The sequence below is a fragment of the Drosophila novamexicana genome, unplaced genomic scaffold (genome assembly GCF_003285875.2).
Source record: "Drosophila novamexicana strain 15010-1031.04,08,12 unplaced genomic scaffold, DnovRS2.1 tig00000932-arrow-arrow-pilon, whole genome shotgun sequence".
Taxonomy (NCBI): Eukaryota; Metazoa; Arthropoda; class Insecta; order Diptera; family Drosophilidae; genus Drosophila; species Drosophila novamexicana.
In genome coordinates, this window is record NW_020824832.1 from 1,219,593 (window position 1) to 1,237,025 (window position 17,433).

At 40.2% G+C, this 17,433-nt stretch overlaps 1 protein-coding gene across 1 annotated transcript; it reads right to left on the minus strand.

The window, feature by feature from the left end:
* Positions 1 to 220: 220 nt before the first annotated feature.
* On the minus strand, positions 221 to 15,326 carry LOC115765093. Its single transcript, XM_030708477.1, has 3 exons — positions 15,182 to 15,326; positions 2,498 to 2,904; positions 221 to 2,407 (listed from the first exon to the last, which is right to left on the minus strand). Exons 1-3 carry the CDS (start codon positions 15,252 to 15,254, stop codon positions 818 to 820), a joined length of 2,070 nt encoding a protein of 689 aa, XP_030564337.1. The 5' UTR covers positions 15,255 to 15,326; the 3' UTR covers positions 221 to 817.
* Between the last annotated feature and the right edge of the window lie 2,107 nt (positions 15,327 to 17,433).

Below are 17,433 nucleotides of genomic sequence, written 5' to 3' on the forward strand. Positions count from 1 at the left end.
TAAAACTTCAGTACATTTTTCTTGTGGTTACTTCGAAAACAAAATTAATTAATTAATTAGAAAAAAAAACAAAAAAAAAAGAACAAAATGTGTATATAATTTCTTTATAAATATATGCTTACAATTTATAGTTGTGCGTATATATAAATATATACATATATATACAAAGATATATGTGTATATATATATATAGATATATATGTATGGATGTATGTGTGTATGTATAATTCATATACATATACATATATATGTGTGTATTTGTATGTATGTAATTATATATATCGTATAACTAAAAATAGGCTTCGCTCTATATAAACGACATTTTGTCATATTGTTGTTGTTTGTTTTTTTGTTAATTTTTTTTAGTTATTTTGTTTTTTTTTTGTTGTTTTGGGTTTCTTTTTCAGTTCGCATTGCGCTCCGCTGCCGCACGAACACGTACGCACACGCACACGCACGCACACGCACATGCGCACACACATATACACACACAAACACACATCGCCAGATTGCAACGCCATGGCCATATGCTCATTTGTCGTTGTGTTGTTGGCGGTTCTTGAAATGACGCTGAGGTTGGGGGATGGTGAATGAGGGAGGTGTTTGGGGTGCGGGGTGCGGGGTGAGGGGTGAGAGTGCGGGCCGCAGGAGGACAAAACAAACATAGGCTGAGATTAAATACAAGAGGCGACCAGTGCGGGTACGCCCCAAAAATGAACTATAACTAGCAACGTCTTACAGACTAAAAAGTACTTGGTGGCCCCGCCCACAGTTCTGTTAGGATAATACGAGCAAGAAGGGTTGAACCCGCCGCCCTCTAATCATCCCAGCTTGTGGCATTTGCATTGAGTTCGCGCCGAACACGCCACAACATTAGCTCCATGCAGGCCCGCGAATCCTCGAAGCTGCTGTGCCCGGTGGCGCCATCGCCGCACTGGATCTCCCGATTCAGATGCGTTTTGGTCAGATGTCGTAGGGCACGGCGATAGGGGAAGCCGCTTGTGTGCGGGAACGCGATGGATGTGTCGATCAGCGTATTGTGGACAATACGCAGAGCACGCAAATCATTGTCTAGGCCGTGTCCAATCAGTATGGTCTCGGCATCGATCAGCTCCAGCAGATCGCGCTGCACCTCGGCGAGCGTCTTAACGCCGCTCGACTTGAGATCCTTGGCGGTAACGCCCGAATAGCGTGTATTGTAATCAACAATATCGGCATCGGGTCGAACATAGTGCTCGTACACCAGCTGACCGTTAAGCGCCACCAGCGAGACCTTGGTCACATCCAGGCCACGGCCCGTATAGCTCATCTCGCAGTCGAGCGCATAGACGGCGGGCGGCTCCCGGCTGCGCGCCGATAATGCAGCACGCGGTCGTGTATGGACAAAATCGTGATAGGGTCCATTCACGCCCACCACCGAACCCGTCCACACGTGCAGTTCGTGCCGTGTGCAGCCAAGCGCCGACTCCTCGCTGGCATTGCAGCAGGTCCAGCGGCTTATCCAGGCGCTGCCATCATAACAGCGATGATATTTGCCCCAATGATAGCTGCATCCCTCGCGCGTCAAGTACTGGCCGCTTAGCTCGTCGACCAGGAAGTCCCGCTTGCAGCGGACGCACTGCTTGGCCAGGCTGCGCTCGACGAGCGCATAATTGCAATAAAGCTCCAGGCCGTAGCCGCTTTCAGCGCTTGGCGCCGACTCGCACTCGCTGCCGCTCCACTCCCCGCCCGACTCGGAGTCCAGTGAGCGTGGCGAAATGTTGCCCGAGTCTGTGGATGTTGCCGTTGGACTGTCGCTGCTGTCGCTGCTGCTACTGCTGCTGCCGTCGCCAGGTGGCTGCTCGGTGGCCTCAATGTTCGGTTCCTCGAAATTGCCGGGGTTCAGTGTAAGTCCGTCATGGCAATTGATTACCGTTAGAGCCGTCTCCGTGACGGCCATCACATGGGCGGCGGCAAAGCTCATGTGCGGCAAGCACTTGAAGATCTCAATGGCGCCATCGTGCACTACGCTGGCCACCGGAAAGCCGTAGACGCGCAGCAGATTCTGATCGATTAGGTAGCGACGCAGCTGACGCAGCAGCGCCCCGTCGTCGATGTCCAGGCGTTCGTATTGCCGCAGCGGCGGCACCAGAAAGTTAACATTCTGCCGCTGCGCCTTGTGTAGCTGCCGCTCCTCGCGCTGCCACCCGACGACCGAGTTTGGGGCATGCTTGCCGATGCTGCCACTGCCGCTGCTGTTGCCGCTGCTGCTGCGTATGCTGCTGCAGCTGCTGCCGTTTGGCGAGCTGCCCGGCGAGCTGAGCGCCGATGAGGAGTTCGAGCTGTTGGCGCCGCATTTCGTGTTGCTTAAAATGTTGCTGTTGTTGCAGTTGTTGTTGCTGTTGTTGCAGTTGTTGTCGTTGCTGTTGTGGTTGTTGTTGTTGATGTTGTGGCCATTGTGCGGCTTGTTGTTGCTGCTGTTGCATTTGCTTTGCTTGGCTTTGCCATTGTTGTTGCCTCGCTTCTGATTGCAGTTGTTGGTGCTGCTGCTGCTGCTGTTGTTGTTGTTGTTGTTGTTGCGCCACTTGCCCTGCTTGCACTTGCCATTCGACTTGCCACACTGCTCCAGTATGGCCTGCCCCTGTGACTGCGCCTGCGCCTGTCCCGTCTGTCTGGTCAATGCCTGCTTCATAGCCTGCGCCTTCTGCTGCCGTTTGGAACGCGACTTGCTGCCACAGCCGGCGGCTCCATTGTTGCAATTCACATTGACATTGCCATTGTTGCCGCCAAGTGGATGACTGTTGTTGGCCGGCCGGCATTTAGACTTCAGGTTCAGGTGCTCGTCGCTCGAGTTGATGTCCTCGCTGGTCGCCTCGCTGCTTGTGCTGTTGCGATGTCCAGGATTGTGTTGGCCCAGATATTTCTCTAAAAAGAACAAAAGAGAAAATAACCAAATTGGTTAATATTTAAATTTTTTTTTAGTTTTGTATAAATAATGGAACTGGTTCTGTGGTTCACTCATGATCTAGTTCCAACTTGAACTAATTTAACTCATGAACTAGTACTATTAGCTTTAAGTATGTTCCCTTTTATCTACTTGTTTGCTCATGAGCTACGGCTCTAGATAACTTTACTCTATGAATTTACCGTTTTTGGTCCATTGAACTAGTTCTCTTAGCTAAAACATTCACGTGTGAATGAATGTGCATGAGCTCGCCGTAAATTATGCCTGATCGTTTAAGTTCATTTATGAACTAGTTCACTTAGCGTTAGCTAGAATGTTCAAGCATTTAAGCATATGCCATAAATTAATTTTAACTTAATCTAAAACGATTTTCATTTACCGCGCTCTGTTTCGCTCGTGAACTAGTTCATTTTGATGTGAATTAATCACAGACTGTCTGTGCAGAGATTCCGCATGTGAATAACTAAATCGAAATATTTATTTCGTTTTCTTTTAAGCTGTAGTAAATAAAGCTGACGTCAATTTACGTTGCTAATTTGTGAGCTGATAAGACAGTGTGTGTTTATGGCCTTATCAGCCGGTCGCAATCGTTGCTCGCCACGTGCTTTTTTTATTTTGTTATATATTCATAATATTTTGTTTGTGCTCTTAAATACCCAGCTTCAGAGTCTATTATTTGCAGCATACCCAGCGAACGGTTTCAGTGGTTCGGTTCACGGTCAATTATTATTAAAAATACGTCAAGAGCTTAAAACTTATACAAAATAAATAAAAGAAATTGTTTTGAACCAGCATCTGGTTTGATTCAGTTTTAGGTTTGGCTGTTCTTAAGCCCTTAAGTTTTTTTACGGTTCGGGTTTGGGCTCAAACCCGGTTCGCAGCCTTAAATCTACACTCAAAAATGTTTAACTTAATTTAAAGCAATTGTCATATAATGAAAAGAACAATTTTGTTCACAGTTTTTACATTATGACAATTTTCTAGAATTAAAAGCAACAATTTTTTTGAGTGTATTTATATTATATACTATGTATATTTGAAGTCAAATCGGATGTGAATTTTTTCAGTCGGCACACTGGGTATCTGCGCGTCGTGCTGTTGGCCACAAAGTATGTGCAAAGTTATTCACAAAATATTTGTACGCACGACAACACAACAAAGCTGTAGCGCCCACAAGGGGCGTGTGCTGGCCTGTTGCCTGCTGGCTGGAATTACAAAAAAGCCGACTATTACTCATTATCAGCATAATTATTATAAATAAATTTTGTGACTTCCGCATTTAGGCTCATCAAGAGAGCTGAGAGCTGAGGCAGAGGCGTGGCTGTCGTCGTTGCCAAGCGCTGCTTAGAGTAGCGGCCAGGGGGCGGGTCAGGTTGGGCTAGAGCTGGCCAAGCTGTTAACCTGTTTCGTGCAAGACACGTGGTAAGTCATGGATCCGATTTAAATGCTGATCCGAACTATAGTTGAACATTGTTTTTTATTATTAACTGGCCAACTGTTCCAGAGCTAAGTTCAACTAGAGACAAGTTTGAGGCAAATATTTAATTAGCTAACACACGCACACAAGCAAATATTTACTGGCAGCTAGTGCAAATATGTGTAGCTCAAGTCTTTGGTAGATGCACAGCAGTTTGTTATCTGTTTGTGTTGCATGCTTCCTATTTGCACAGACAATTTGTAGAGTTTTGCTCTCAGGCAATTTAACGCCTGATGAATTGTGACTGTGCGAAGTGCAGCCAACGCATTTCCTCAACTTTGAACAGCCCACTCGAAAAGTATATATATATATATATATATATAAATATATATACATTTATAATATATGTGATCACAAGTTTGTTGACTCTGTGAAGGACACCACGGATGTGTGTATGTGGAGCTCTATTTGGCATCATAGCTGCTGGCTGTTTGGGCACGTGATCTGAAACGTCAATTGGTCGATAATAACCAGCCAATCGCCGCTGCTGCTGCTGCTGGCTTTGCATGCCAAGCAAATTTCTCCGCACGAAGTTATAAATCACGCATACGCCGCGTTGCCATCCCAACCCAGCAGCAGCAGCTGAGAGTCCCCCAATTATTGTTTACACATGTGCAACACGTACTTTAACACGCATTGAAAACTGTTTGGCGATTAGATAAACGAGCTTCCCGAACACACACACGCACGTACACACATACACACACATACACACACACACACACACACACACACACACACACACACACACACTGTTTTATCACTAAGCACACAACACGCGCCAAAATCTTCAGCAGCCTTGAAAATCATATAAATATTCATGTGTGCGTGCGTACTTCTGTGTGCGTATGTGTGTGTGTTTTTCACATGTGATTAAAACGTAAACATAACATAATTATGCGAGGTGCGTTCCTATCTTTCAAAAAAGACAGGAACGCACATATAAGCATAGCTTTGAGCGGGTGCCTATTGCCATCTCTGTTACACGCACACGAAATGGAAGGCTCTAGCATGTCTGTTAGATATAAGAAGAAGAAAAACTTGTCATTATGCTGTAATGACACGCGTTTGGAGTTCAAGTTGAAAAAATAGTTAGTAAAACAATTGAAAGCAAAATTAAATGTTTTGCCAGAAATTTAACTAATTGACTAAAAGATTAACTAAAAAATATTTAGAGAAACTTGAATTTAAGTTAAAGTGATTAAAGTTGGTTTTCATTAGTTTAGTTGACGGTTAACATTTCAAGCTTTCATTTTATAATCAAACGAAAGCCAAAGTTGCCTTAAATATTAATAAAAATTTATTGTCAAGTATAGCTGAAAATTAATTTAAAAAAAATTAAACTTCAGTTGCGCAAAGCTGTTAAGTAAAATAATTGCTCTAAGATTTATAGTGGAAAAAAATGCTTAAATAAAATAAATTGCGAAAGCTGCTTTAGATCTTACGTAAATATTAGGAAACCGTTTGTTTGGAATTAAAAAAAAAAAAAAATTAAAAATAATAATAATAATATGTGAAAACGATATAGTACTCAAGCTTCAAATCTTATAGAGATTAAAGGTGCAAAAAAAGTCGAATGCGTTTAGTCAAGTTCTCAAGATCTGATTAATGTCATACTAGGCGTAGAGCCCTGCCCAAAGTCATTTAAATGAGCTTACAATAGCTTTGCTCTATGTATAACCCGGCGAGTGTTACAGCACCCAAAGAAATAACAACAACAACATCAGCCGCAACAACTATTCAGAGTCCCTGATAAGATTGCAAGGTGAAATACAATTGTGGCTACTGTGGCGCGCTTTACGATCTGGCCGCTTGATAATCTATGTATTAACATAGTGTCTAGTATTTAAATATATAAAAATGCCAAATTATATAGTGTGCGCTTACTTGATGTATGATATATATATAATATATATATATATATAATACATTTAGTATAAAACATCAAGTAGGCGCACACTACATAATTTGGCATTTTTATACCCTGAACCCATTGAAAATAGGTAAAAAGGGTATGATACATTTGTGCAAATGTATCTAAAAAGCAAGAGGTACATATATTCTTAATCAGCATCAATAGCCGAGTCGATCTAGCCATGTCCGTCTGCCTGTCTATCCGTCCGTCAGCCCGTATGCAAAAAACGCAAGGATTTCAGAACCTATAAGAGTTAGTACTTATCTTTCATTTTATAGCTATCGCCACCTCCCCTCTACCACAACAAAACTAAAAATCAAGGTTATAATCCAACTTGCATTGCCCATCAATACAAGCCTCAATTTAAATGCAATTGACTTTTTAAGAATACACAAATAATCTATGGTACAATAAGATAAATTGTAGATAATACCGGTTAAGAAACACACAAAAGTGATGTGTTTTGACTGCGCACGTGTTAGCAGAAGCAAGCGCAAATTGCAAGCATTTCTATATACGTGTACACACATACATTCATGCGCGTCTGCTTTGAATTCTATCAACAGCATTGCAATTGCGATTGTATTGTTTTCTGTGCTGCTACATAATTCGTTTTTTTCTCATTAAAAATTAATAATTGGTGTGGATGTTGGGTAGAGGCGGCGACAAGTAGCGCGGTCTGCTGCGAGTTCAAACCCTACCGAGGAAACTATTTTATTTGTTTTTTTTTTTGGCTGGTGTGGCTGATGAGTAGAGACGGCAGCAAGTCATGTGGTCAGTTGGGAGTTCGAACCCCACCAAGGGTTTTTTTTTAATTTATCTTTATTACTACTTAAGCAAAAGAGCGCGTAGCGCGACCTGCATTTGGTGTTGGAATAAGAGGGTTCAGCGTATCCCCTGGTCGGGAGCTCCCGACTAGAACCTCTTACTTGCTTGTTGCTGTTGCTGTTGCTCTTACTGCGTGAAAAAGCAACTACAAAAGCAACTACAACAAAACCATGTGAGGCATCCAAAGCCACAAATTCGTACAACAAAAAAATCGCATTATTTATGCCGAACAATCGAATAATAGAATTTGTATTTTGTTTGCTTTACTCTGTGTGGTTTCCCTGTGCCCTGTAGCGTGAAATGAAATGAAAATGTGCATGCAAATCATTTTGACAATGATATAATCTAATTTTGTGTTTGTTTGTATTTTCAAAATGCTTTTGTTTAGCAAATTAACTAGTGGGAAGGCAACTTGATTCTATGTCGAGACTATGTGAGCGAGACTTTATGAAGTTTTTTATTATAATTCTGGGCGACAAAACCCAAAGAAAAAAGGTTGGCAATACGGTTGACGGTTCAAATTCACTGCCCGCCTTTTGTTTCCATTTAAGCCTTTGTCTTTGCCTTTGCCTTTGTCATACTTTGTCTATATTCAAAATTGCCCGTTCTACTCAAAATATTGCAAGCCTCAGAAATTCTTATATAGAATTTGCTGGCTAAATTTGATTTTTAGCCAAAATTTTGATCTACCAAATATGGTTAGACAAAAGCCAATTGTTGGGGCTCATATTATTTGTGATTTGGGGCATTTCAATTCATTTCGGGCTTGTTTTAAGATTTGTTTCATAGCACAAAAGAAATTGCAAATCCCGACGCGAATCGGTTCGTTTTAAAAACCGTTTTATAGCCTTAATTGCGATAAAAATATTTGATAATTGAACTTTAGCCTCAGAACGCTTAAAACAAATGCTTTAAGTATTATGTGAGTCATAAGCTTCAAAATAATTGGCTATTGATTTCTTTTTTGGTTAGTTATCATTTCGTTTCAGGCTTTTCAGCCGTCCCAGGTAAGTCTCTTGCTGGTTGCCGGGCGGTTAGGCGATAAGATGTTGCCAATGGCAATTTGCTTAGCCCATGCAGCCCCAGCGACTGTCTAGCTGGTTGTCAAGTAGACCGCACGTTACTATGCCCCTAATCAGCTGACAGCCGTGAGCCTCGGCTAAACTATCCCGAAAGTGAAATATGGAAATCAGTTCAATTTACAACTGAGTTTTCGAGCAGGCATCGTAAATCAAGACACACACAATCGCTCACTGCTATGACACGCTGTTTGCCTGTGTACTCTCACTGCTATGACATTCAGCCGGCGAATGCAGCAGGGTTGCATTTGTGAAGCGTTTGGAGATGTCTGTTTGCACAAACAGATAACGCAGCAATGTGACCCAAATTAATGTAGACGATTAAAGTAGCATGTCCAGAGAGCTTTATCAATATCTGCCACTGATAATTCCATTCACAGCCAGCTGAACTGTCTCTCAAGCCTCCTTGCCTCCTTGCTGGCGGCCACCAAAGTTCAGTTCGCATTGCCAAACAGCGCGCTATTTCCTGTCCCTAGGCCAACACAAAAGACCAGACCAAAACCTGGCCTCAAATACGAATCAGTTCAACGCCAAACTAACGACACTCGCAGACTTAATTGCCAGCTCACATTCAAATCTTGGGTTGCCTTTTGGAGCATATGGTTGGGGAGTTTATGGTTCCATGCGCTACTATGTGGCGTACTTTGGCAATACTTAGGCTCGTTTTAAATTTAAGCTAATATGCAGCAGCTGAACAAGCTGCAAGGCTGTAATCGTGAGAGTGCCCGACCAACAGACACCCTTTAAAAGCGCACAGACTATTGAATGCATCGGCTTGAATATCTTTTGATTTAAGTAACCAACCAATATGAACTCATGTGTACAACAATCTCCATGGAAATCTTGGGACCCCTTCTTATTATATGTTACTGCAGGGGATACGAAGTGAACATGCGAAATGGCCATTGAGGTCAAAGCACCAAAAGGCGACAACGACGCTGTATAAAGAGATGGAAATGCGTAGCACGAAGAGATACGAGGACCATCTATATAATTTGAATAACCTGAGGCAAAACATCGTCTACATTTATATTATCTACATATGTCGCGAGGCTTAACTGTGGCTTTTAGTTTAAGCAAGCAGCCTTTGGAGGTCGCCGAAGAGAAGGGATGATTATTGCCCTATTATCTATATATATATAATGCCCTGTCCCATGTAGCAGCATATTTTTTCATATATCTATAGCTAATCATACTCATCTAATAGATAACTGCAATTAAATTACTCGAGATTGGTATCAAACTGAATTAATGTAGATAAGACTGGAGTATACCCCGGTATCAGGGCTTTTCCAAACGTGATAGATAAAGAAAATTGATTTGTAGATTGAGATAAGGCATATGGAATATAGATAAGTTAATAGATATGTTTATATATACATATAGATACGAATACATATGAAGATGAGATAAAATAACCGATTTTGATAGAGATTCAGATAGATTTGCAGATGCAGATAATGGTCAGATGAAGATACAAGTACAGCTGAAGATACAAGTACAGATACAGCTGAAGATACAAGTACAGATACAAGTACAGATACAAGTACAGATACAGATACAGATACACAGATACACAGATACACAGATACACAGATACACAGATACACAGATACACAGATACACAGATACACAGATACACAGATACACAGATACACAGATACACAGATACACAGATACACAGATACACAGATACACAGATATAGATATAGATATAGATATAGATATAGATATAGATATAGATATAGATATAGATATAGATACAGATACAGATACAGATACAGATACAGATACAGATACAGATACAGATACAGATACAGATACAACTATAAAAATAGTATCTAAGTGCATCTGCACTGTATCTATAGTATCTATAGTTTTGTAGCTATTGCTAGATAGCTAGATATTGATATGGATACACATGATAATTATCTATCGGAGCTCTGAGCTATTGCTCGAAGGCAAACGTGCTAACCTTGGCCATTGACAGCGTTGCGAGCGTGAAACAAGTATCTTTGAAGTTGATGGGGGAGGGTTGGTGGCAAAAGCGAAATAATTTAAGGGGGCCTTTTTAGTAGCAAAAGATTTGTGTGCCAGAGCATTTAATAGGTTAATAATGCGAGTATTTCAAAGAAACTTCATTGTGTAGCCGTCTGTGTGTGTGTGTGTGTGTGTGTGTGTGTGTGTGTGCCGCACCGTTAGCCGTTCCACTCTCAACATAACACAGTCTGCAGTCTGCGAGCTATCACTCAAAAAGGCAACAAGAAATGAGTTCAAGTTTTTGCGCCATCTTCGGATTACACAGCCGCCCCTCCGCCCCTGCTTGCCTTGCCCCACCGTTAGACAGCGCCGCATTAACCTTTAAGAAAGGCAGCGAGGCGTGAATTGTGCAGCAGCTGCAATAATTGCTTGGCCTAAGTTAATTACACACAACAAGGCGAACTTTAAGACGTTAATTAGATATCGCGAAACTGGGGGAGGCCTGAAAATGCAAAATTACGGAAGAGGAATCTTGAAATAAATGAGTTAATCAAATAGGAAACATAATTCAGTTCGACCAATTAATATAACATAATATAATATATCTGGCAACGCTTTATGTTAATTTTGTGCTTAATTTAATAAGCAGTCAATATTAAAACTTATTATGGCCTAGTTCATCTCACTGGTAACGCTTTTAAGGATATTATGCATTTTTTGATTAGTTCAATATGAAAACTATTTATGGAAAAATGCACCTATCTGGCCTTTCATAAAGCTTGAGTTGAATAGTTCATCCATCTGGCAACGCGTTTCGTAAAGTGTTTTGTGTACATAAGCAGGTAGTACGGTTTTATTTTTAATGTTATATGAAAACTATTTATAAACAAGTGCAAGATCTGGCAACGCCGTTCACAAAGCTTGTGGCTGAGTTAATAAGCAAGTAGTTGAATGATCTATCTGGCATAAGCTGGTAGTAAGGATTTCTGCTTTCCGTAACGAACATATATTATGAAAACTATCTGGCAACGCTTTTCAGGAAGTTTGTGTTTAGTTAAGTGTAGTTAAGTTGTCTGCTAAATGTCATAATTGACGCATCTTTGCTAGTGATACGATAGTATATTTTGTGAAATAGTTTACACATCTGGCAACGCTTTTCATATGTAAATACGTTGGAGGAGGCCATAAGGGGTTGCCGCCTATGCCACTCAGTATAACAAATAGGAAATGAATCGCGCATCTTTTGAAGTTGATGTTTAGGTAGATAGTATTTATCAAGTTTTTCGCACTGTGTACACACTGCGAGAGCGGCTGCGCCCCAAGTGTTAATCAATGACAAAACGAACGACTTATGTAATGCCCCAGGGCGGGGCAAATCGACGAAAAATCAAACTGATTGTTGGACTTGGGCTATCAGTTCGCGGCGTTTACGCGGTACCGTTACGCGTTTTCAGATACCACAACATGAATGGCAGCGTGAAGGGTAAGGGGTAAGGGGTAATGGGTAAGGGGTAATGGGTAAGGGGTACAGGGGAGCAGCTGAACAGCTGAACCACCAGCAAGTAGCGCCGGGCGTGAGATCTGAACTGCTAATCAGACGATTCTACGGGTATTGCGTCTTAGATTGTTGTTCTTGGGCTCCTGTTGGCATTGCTATTAATAAATGACATAACGGTGCCTTACAAGTGACAACAACTAAAACAATAACAAATACAAAATAAAGCTAATATAAAAACAAAACGTCGCTGGAAACTTTTGGTAGAGCAGCAAACAAAAATCAAATAAATTAACGAAATAAATAAACTAAGGGAAAACTATGTGAGAGTTCGTGTAGTATTAAATGCTTGCGCTATTTATGATATATGACACGTGGTTCTAGGTTTATTTTTAGTGATTTAGTGTTTATTTTATTATGTATTTATGATATATATAACTATTTTGGACATACTGTTTGTGCCAAAGCTTACATCTACGCGATCTATAAAAATACAAATTTGTAAGCAATTTTTCTGCTCATATCACTGGGCTAATAATATCAAAGTCTTATCATATCTCTAAATGGCTTGACCAGCTCGCAAATGTCGAATATTTCCTCTATTCTCGATTTGTGTAATTGTAAATATGTTTATAGCATAAAAGTATATATATAGTATTTCATATATTTGTTGGTCAAATCTGTGACAAAGTTTTTAAAAATTGATCAAATATTTTTTGTAATTTAATTTTTACATTGCGAAGCGTATATGTTTATTTCGATAAATATCAATTAATCTCCATGATTTCATGATTCTTTAATGACCAACCTTTCCCAACAATGATTAATATCGATGTATATATGTATCTGATAGTCTTGGGTTACTTCCAGCCCGACTTCGTGATTCTTTAATGAAGAACTTTTTCTCAAAATCGGTAAATATTGATTTATATATTTCATAATCTTGGGCTATTTTCAAATCGATTCAATGATATGTTTATGATCAAATTTATACCAAAATCGGTGAGTGTTGATCTCTATCGATAAATCGATAAATATCGATTACTAAATTTGATGTACCTTCCAAAATCGATTGATATATTTTATAACCTTGGGTTACTTCTAGCCCGGCTCAATGGTGTATCAATGACCTATTTTTGCCCAAAATCGATAAATATGTTGTCGATAAATATTTCTTTATATGCAGTGTGTTTTCCAGTTTAAGCTGCCCTACTAGAGATTTATTGTATTATATTTTATTGGGTTTTTTTTAAAGCTCTTACTAATTGCTAATCGGCGTGCTTTCTCATCACGCTTTTGTTTATTTGTTTAGCTAATGAAGTTATTTTTTGTTTTCTTTTGCCTCTTTTTGAGTGTGAATTTTAATTGATTTTGTCTGCCACCTTCACACATAATTTATGAAAAGCGAAAGTCAAAAGAGAAGAATCAAGCGCTTGTCTTTGGCATAAGTTGTTTGTGTGTGTGTGTGTGTGTGTATACGAGTTGGCAACGATTTTCATTAAGGTTGTTGCGGTTAGCTTAAGCGAAGATTTCCTGCAATTTTCTTATTTATGATTCTACATTTCAATTGAAATTGGAATACCGAGGCCTGAAAATAGTTTTGCGAATCAGAGACCCGCATGCCTCAGCGTCAATTTGCGTGCAAGAGTGTGTGTGTGTGTTTGAGTGATTGAGTGTGTGTGTGTGTTTGTGTGTGTGTGTAAGTGTGGCAGTGTACGCACATACTCACCACATTCTTATTACATGCAAACAAGAAGGTCTTTCGCTAAAAATATCCCACTTCCTAACGATTATTATCTGGCATAAAGTCTTGGTATTTGTTTGTTTACATTTGCCACCCACTAAACCTTAGTATAAACTGGTATATGCTTATCGCTTTGGATTTTAAATATATTTTTAATTAAATGCCCTAAAGATAGACACCCAACTGGCACAGTGGCACAAGGGCACAGGCGGGGGCGGGGCGGGCGCAAGCCTTAAGGGCCCCTTATAAAATCAAATGTTATTGCTTAGATAGCGCAGCTTGTCTAAACGATATAGATAAGCGCATACTAACATTATGATTGGCTGAGTTAAGAAACTGCGTTTTAAATTTTCATAATTTTATATATTTTTTATTGTCTTGTGGTTTTTCCAGCTGTGATTTTCCCAGCTGGTGACACTGAAGTGCTTGGCTAGCCCACACACACAACTTATGTATTTCTTTTTTTTTCTTGAGCATTTTATGTTCAAGTTTTGTTGATGGTCATTTAAATGAATGAAAATCACGCGATTGAGTATATAGCAGTATAGACTTCAAGGGAACGCTATATGCTTAAACCTTATCAGAGTGAGACTGTCCGCAGATGGGTTTGCTTAAGCAAATACCTTTTGAATAAAGCTGAGGTTAATGTGGAAGGAACCTTAGATAATTACATAGAATACTTGAAAGCTACTCTTCAATTATGGAATAATCTTGGTGCAAAATGTTTTCACGATTCTTGGATAAATTTTTAGGGAATATAGAAGAAATATAGATATATACATAGAATTAAAACGAAAAATTCACAAATGACAAATAGGCAAATTTCCTGGCTGATAGACAGGTAGGTGAAAATACATATGTACATATAGACAATGGAAAGATAGAATGTTTGTCAAGAAATATATGTATGTAGAGCCTAGAAGAAGCCACCTTCTAACCTATTAAGTATATATATACTATAGATCGGCTGAAAATTAAGTTGGGGCACGGAAAAACTTTTTTGATAAAGATATAAGCTCTTTACCAATATCGGCATATACAAGTTTAACAATGGCCCTTTCACGTAAAGAAAGAATCGGTGGAAACATGGGATTTGTATGAAGAACTTTTGCATTTTTAAGTTATCTGGACCAAGCCCTGCAATCAAGAGCTTCGCAATTCTTTTCACATGTCAGCAAAAGTCATGTGTCTGCAAGGGTATTATATTTTCGGTGTATCAAATAAAGTTGCACTTGCTCGTTTTTTATTTGTTCTAAATCGTAAGATTGTCGTTCCACTTGCTAGCACTCAATCATTTTTAACTGTATGCATAATTATGGCAGCCACTGTAGCCAGCTCGTGACCCAAAAGGAAGTCTGACAGGTGGATAGTCGGACAGTCGGATAATCGGATAGTCGGCCTGCTGGCATGCCTCTAATCAATGTGAGTGCTCTCTAAGTAGTACACATACTTGCATACAATTAAATGTGTGTGTGTGTGTATGTGTGTGTGTGTGCTGGTGTGTAAAGAGGGCAGCTAACAGCTGATTAAGATACTTGGAGAAATCTGGCGATGACGTTGCGACTATGACTGATGAATCATTGTGAATGGGCGTGCGATTTGTGCGGAATTTTATAAGCAGCAGTACGACGAATGTCTTAATGAATCAGCGTGCGATTGTTGTTGCTATTGTCGCTGTTGCTCATGTGCTGTTCTTATTGCTGTTGTGGTTGCACTTACCTTCGATGCATGAAGAACTAACAAAACGGTGCCAGGACGAATCGTTGCCAGCAGCATTTGTGCGCTTCTGCATGTTGTAAGCGGCGGCGGCGGTTCCTTGCACATCCTGACGCTTGTTGTTGTAGCGCGACTTGCGTGTCGCCTTGCTGTTGTTGCTTTGCTGCTGTTGCTGCTGCTGGTAATTATTGCTTGCAGTTGTTGCTGCTGCTGCTGTTGCTGCTGCTGGGCCATGGCCAGCAGCCGTTGCTAAGTTGCCATTGGCGTATTTCTGTGCGCAGCGTTTGCTGTTGCTGTTGTTGCCGTTATTGTTGTTGTTATTGTTTTGGTTGTTGTTGTTGTTGGTGTTGTTGTTATAACGTTGCATGTTGTCATCTGCGAGAAAGAAGGAGAATAGAAAAAGAATATGAGCATTAGCAAATGTAGTTTAACAGTTTCTGTGGAGAGTTTCTGCGCTGTCTGTGTGTGTGAGTGTGTGTGTTTGTGGCGTGTGTCTGTGTCTGTGTGTATGTGTGACTTACAAATCTTGTGTAGCTGCATTTGCAATAAGTCTTCGAGATACAAATGCATGCCACTGTTGAATACATAAATGCGCACAGTTTCTAAAGGCGGTTTGGTTTCGAAATGTATGATTCGTTACTCAACAAATAACTTTCGCTTAATTCACGGCTCTTGATCGATACTCGATACTTGATACTCGATACACGATTCTCGACTCGCCCGCTTGCACTTGCAGCTCAAATCAAACTAAATGGCGCGTTTAGCGACGAGCGTGATATAAACAATATGTATAAGAAGAACCTGGCAGTAAAATACACACTAAAAGAAATGGGAGAGGAACGAAAAAAAAACAATAACAAAAACAAAAAGCAAAAGCAAAAGCAAAAAAAACCCAGTAATACGATTCAAATCGAGCTGAATTGCGCGCTGCTATCGATGACGACACAGTGAATCACACCAGAGCGTGAATCGACGCCTGTGACAACCACAACAACATCAGCAACAGCAGCAACAACAACAACGTGCTTGATAAGTGTTCCCCAACAGAAATGCCAGTGGCCTGGGCCAAAGACAGCGCACCTCCCGCCCGCGGCCCCTAGATAAGTTGCCGTTGTTGTTGCTGTTGGGTTTTTGCACGTGCTGCACACGCCTGTTGCTGCCGTCACACAGACACACAAACAGACACGTAGTGCAGCCAGCTGCACAATTGGCGGGAGAGAAGTTTCCACTCGTTGGCTTTCTTACAGTGCCGTCGTTTTCAGTGTTTTGCTCTCTCTCTCTCTCTCCTGTTGTTGCTTTTGTGGGTGTATAGATCACAAGGTAGTGGGTTATTTTCTCTGGCTTAGTGCGAGTACATTACAAATTTGTATGAACAGAAACAAAAAAAAAAAAAAAAAGAAAGAAAGGAAAATAGAATTTAGATAATGATAAAAACGGTGCGGCTTGTACGGAAAATTTACTAGCTTGTAACGGTTGAACACATATCGACTATATACAACATTGACAAATACTTAAAATGCTATAAATATACAATATATATATAATATATACATACTTGTATGTGTGTAGGTGACATCTATCGGGCTACTGCTCTTTGCATATTTCAAAATCAAGCTTTAAGCCAAGTGCTTGATTTTTTTTGAAGAGTCAGTAGAGTCGCGTTAGGTAAGGGGAACGAATAGACAAACAAGACGATCCTATATATGGTATGGTACTCTATAATAAAACTAATGTTGAGCTTGAGATTGAAAAGCTTGTTTGATTTTCCAGATATCTTGTATGAATCTTAACTAATTCGAACTACTTTATTATATAGCTAATATAGAGAATCAGTCGTGAATAAACTGCTTCGAACTAGTTAAACCTTCTTGGTTTTATACAGATTGAAGAGGCTGGAAAGTCCACAAGGAAATAGTGTTATTCCAAAATTCCAAGATATAGTCAGAACGGAAGTACTTCAGCGTAAATCCACCTTCTGAGAAAGTATATATGGTCTGATTACAGAACGTATTATCTATATCATATATGGTAATGCCAGTTGAAAAATAATTGAAATAAGTTGTCATCCGATTCGAGCTTGAATTCGCTATTTGAATTTGAATTCACTCGCTTTTTAACAAAGGCAACAACAATTCTGGTAACTATGTGCATATATAAATTTGGAGCTCATCGTTAGTCCCCGGTCTGGGGCCACACCTCCTTTTGCTTTGCTTTCACTGCCATGGAATCTCTGCTATTTCGGCTGCTTGGAAAGG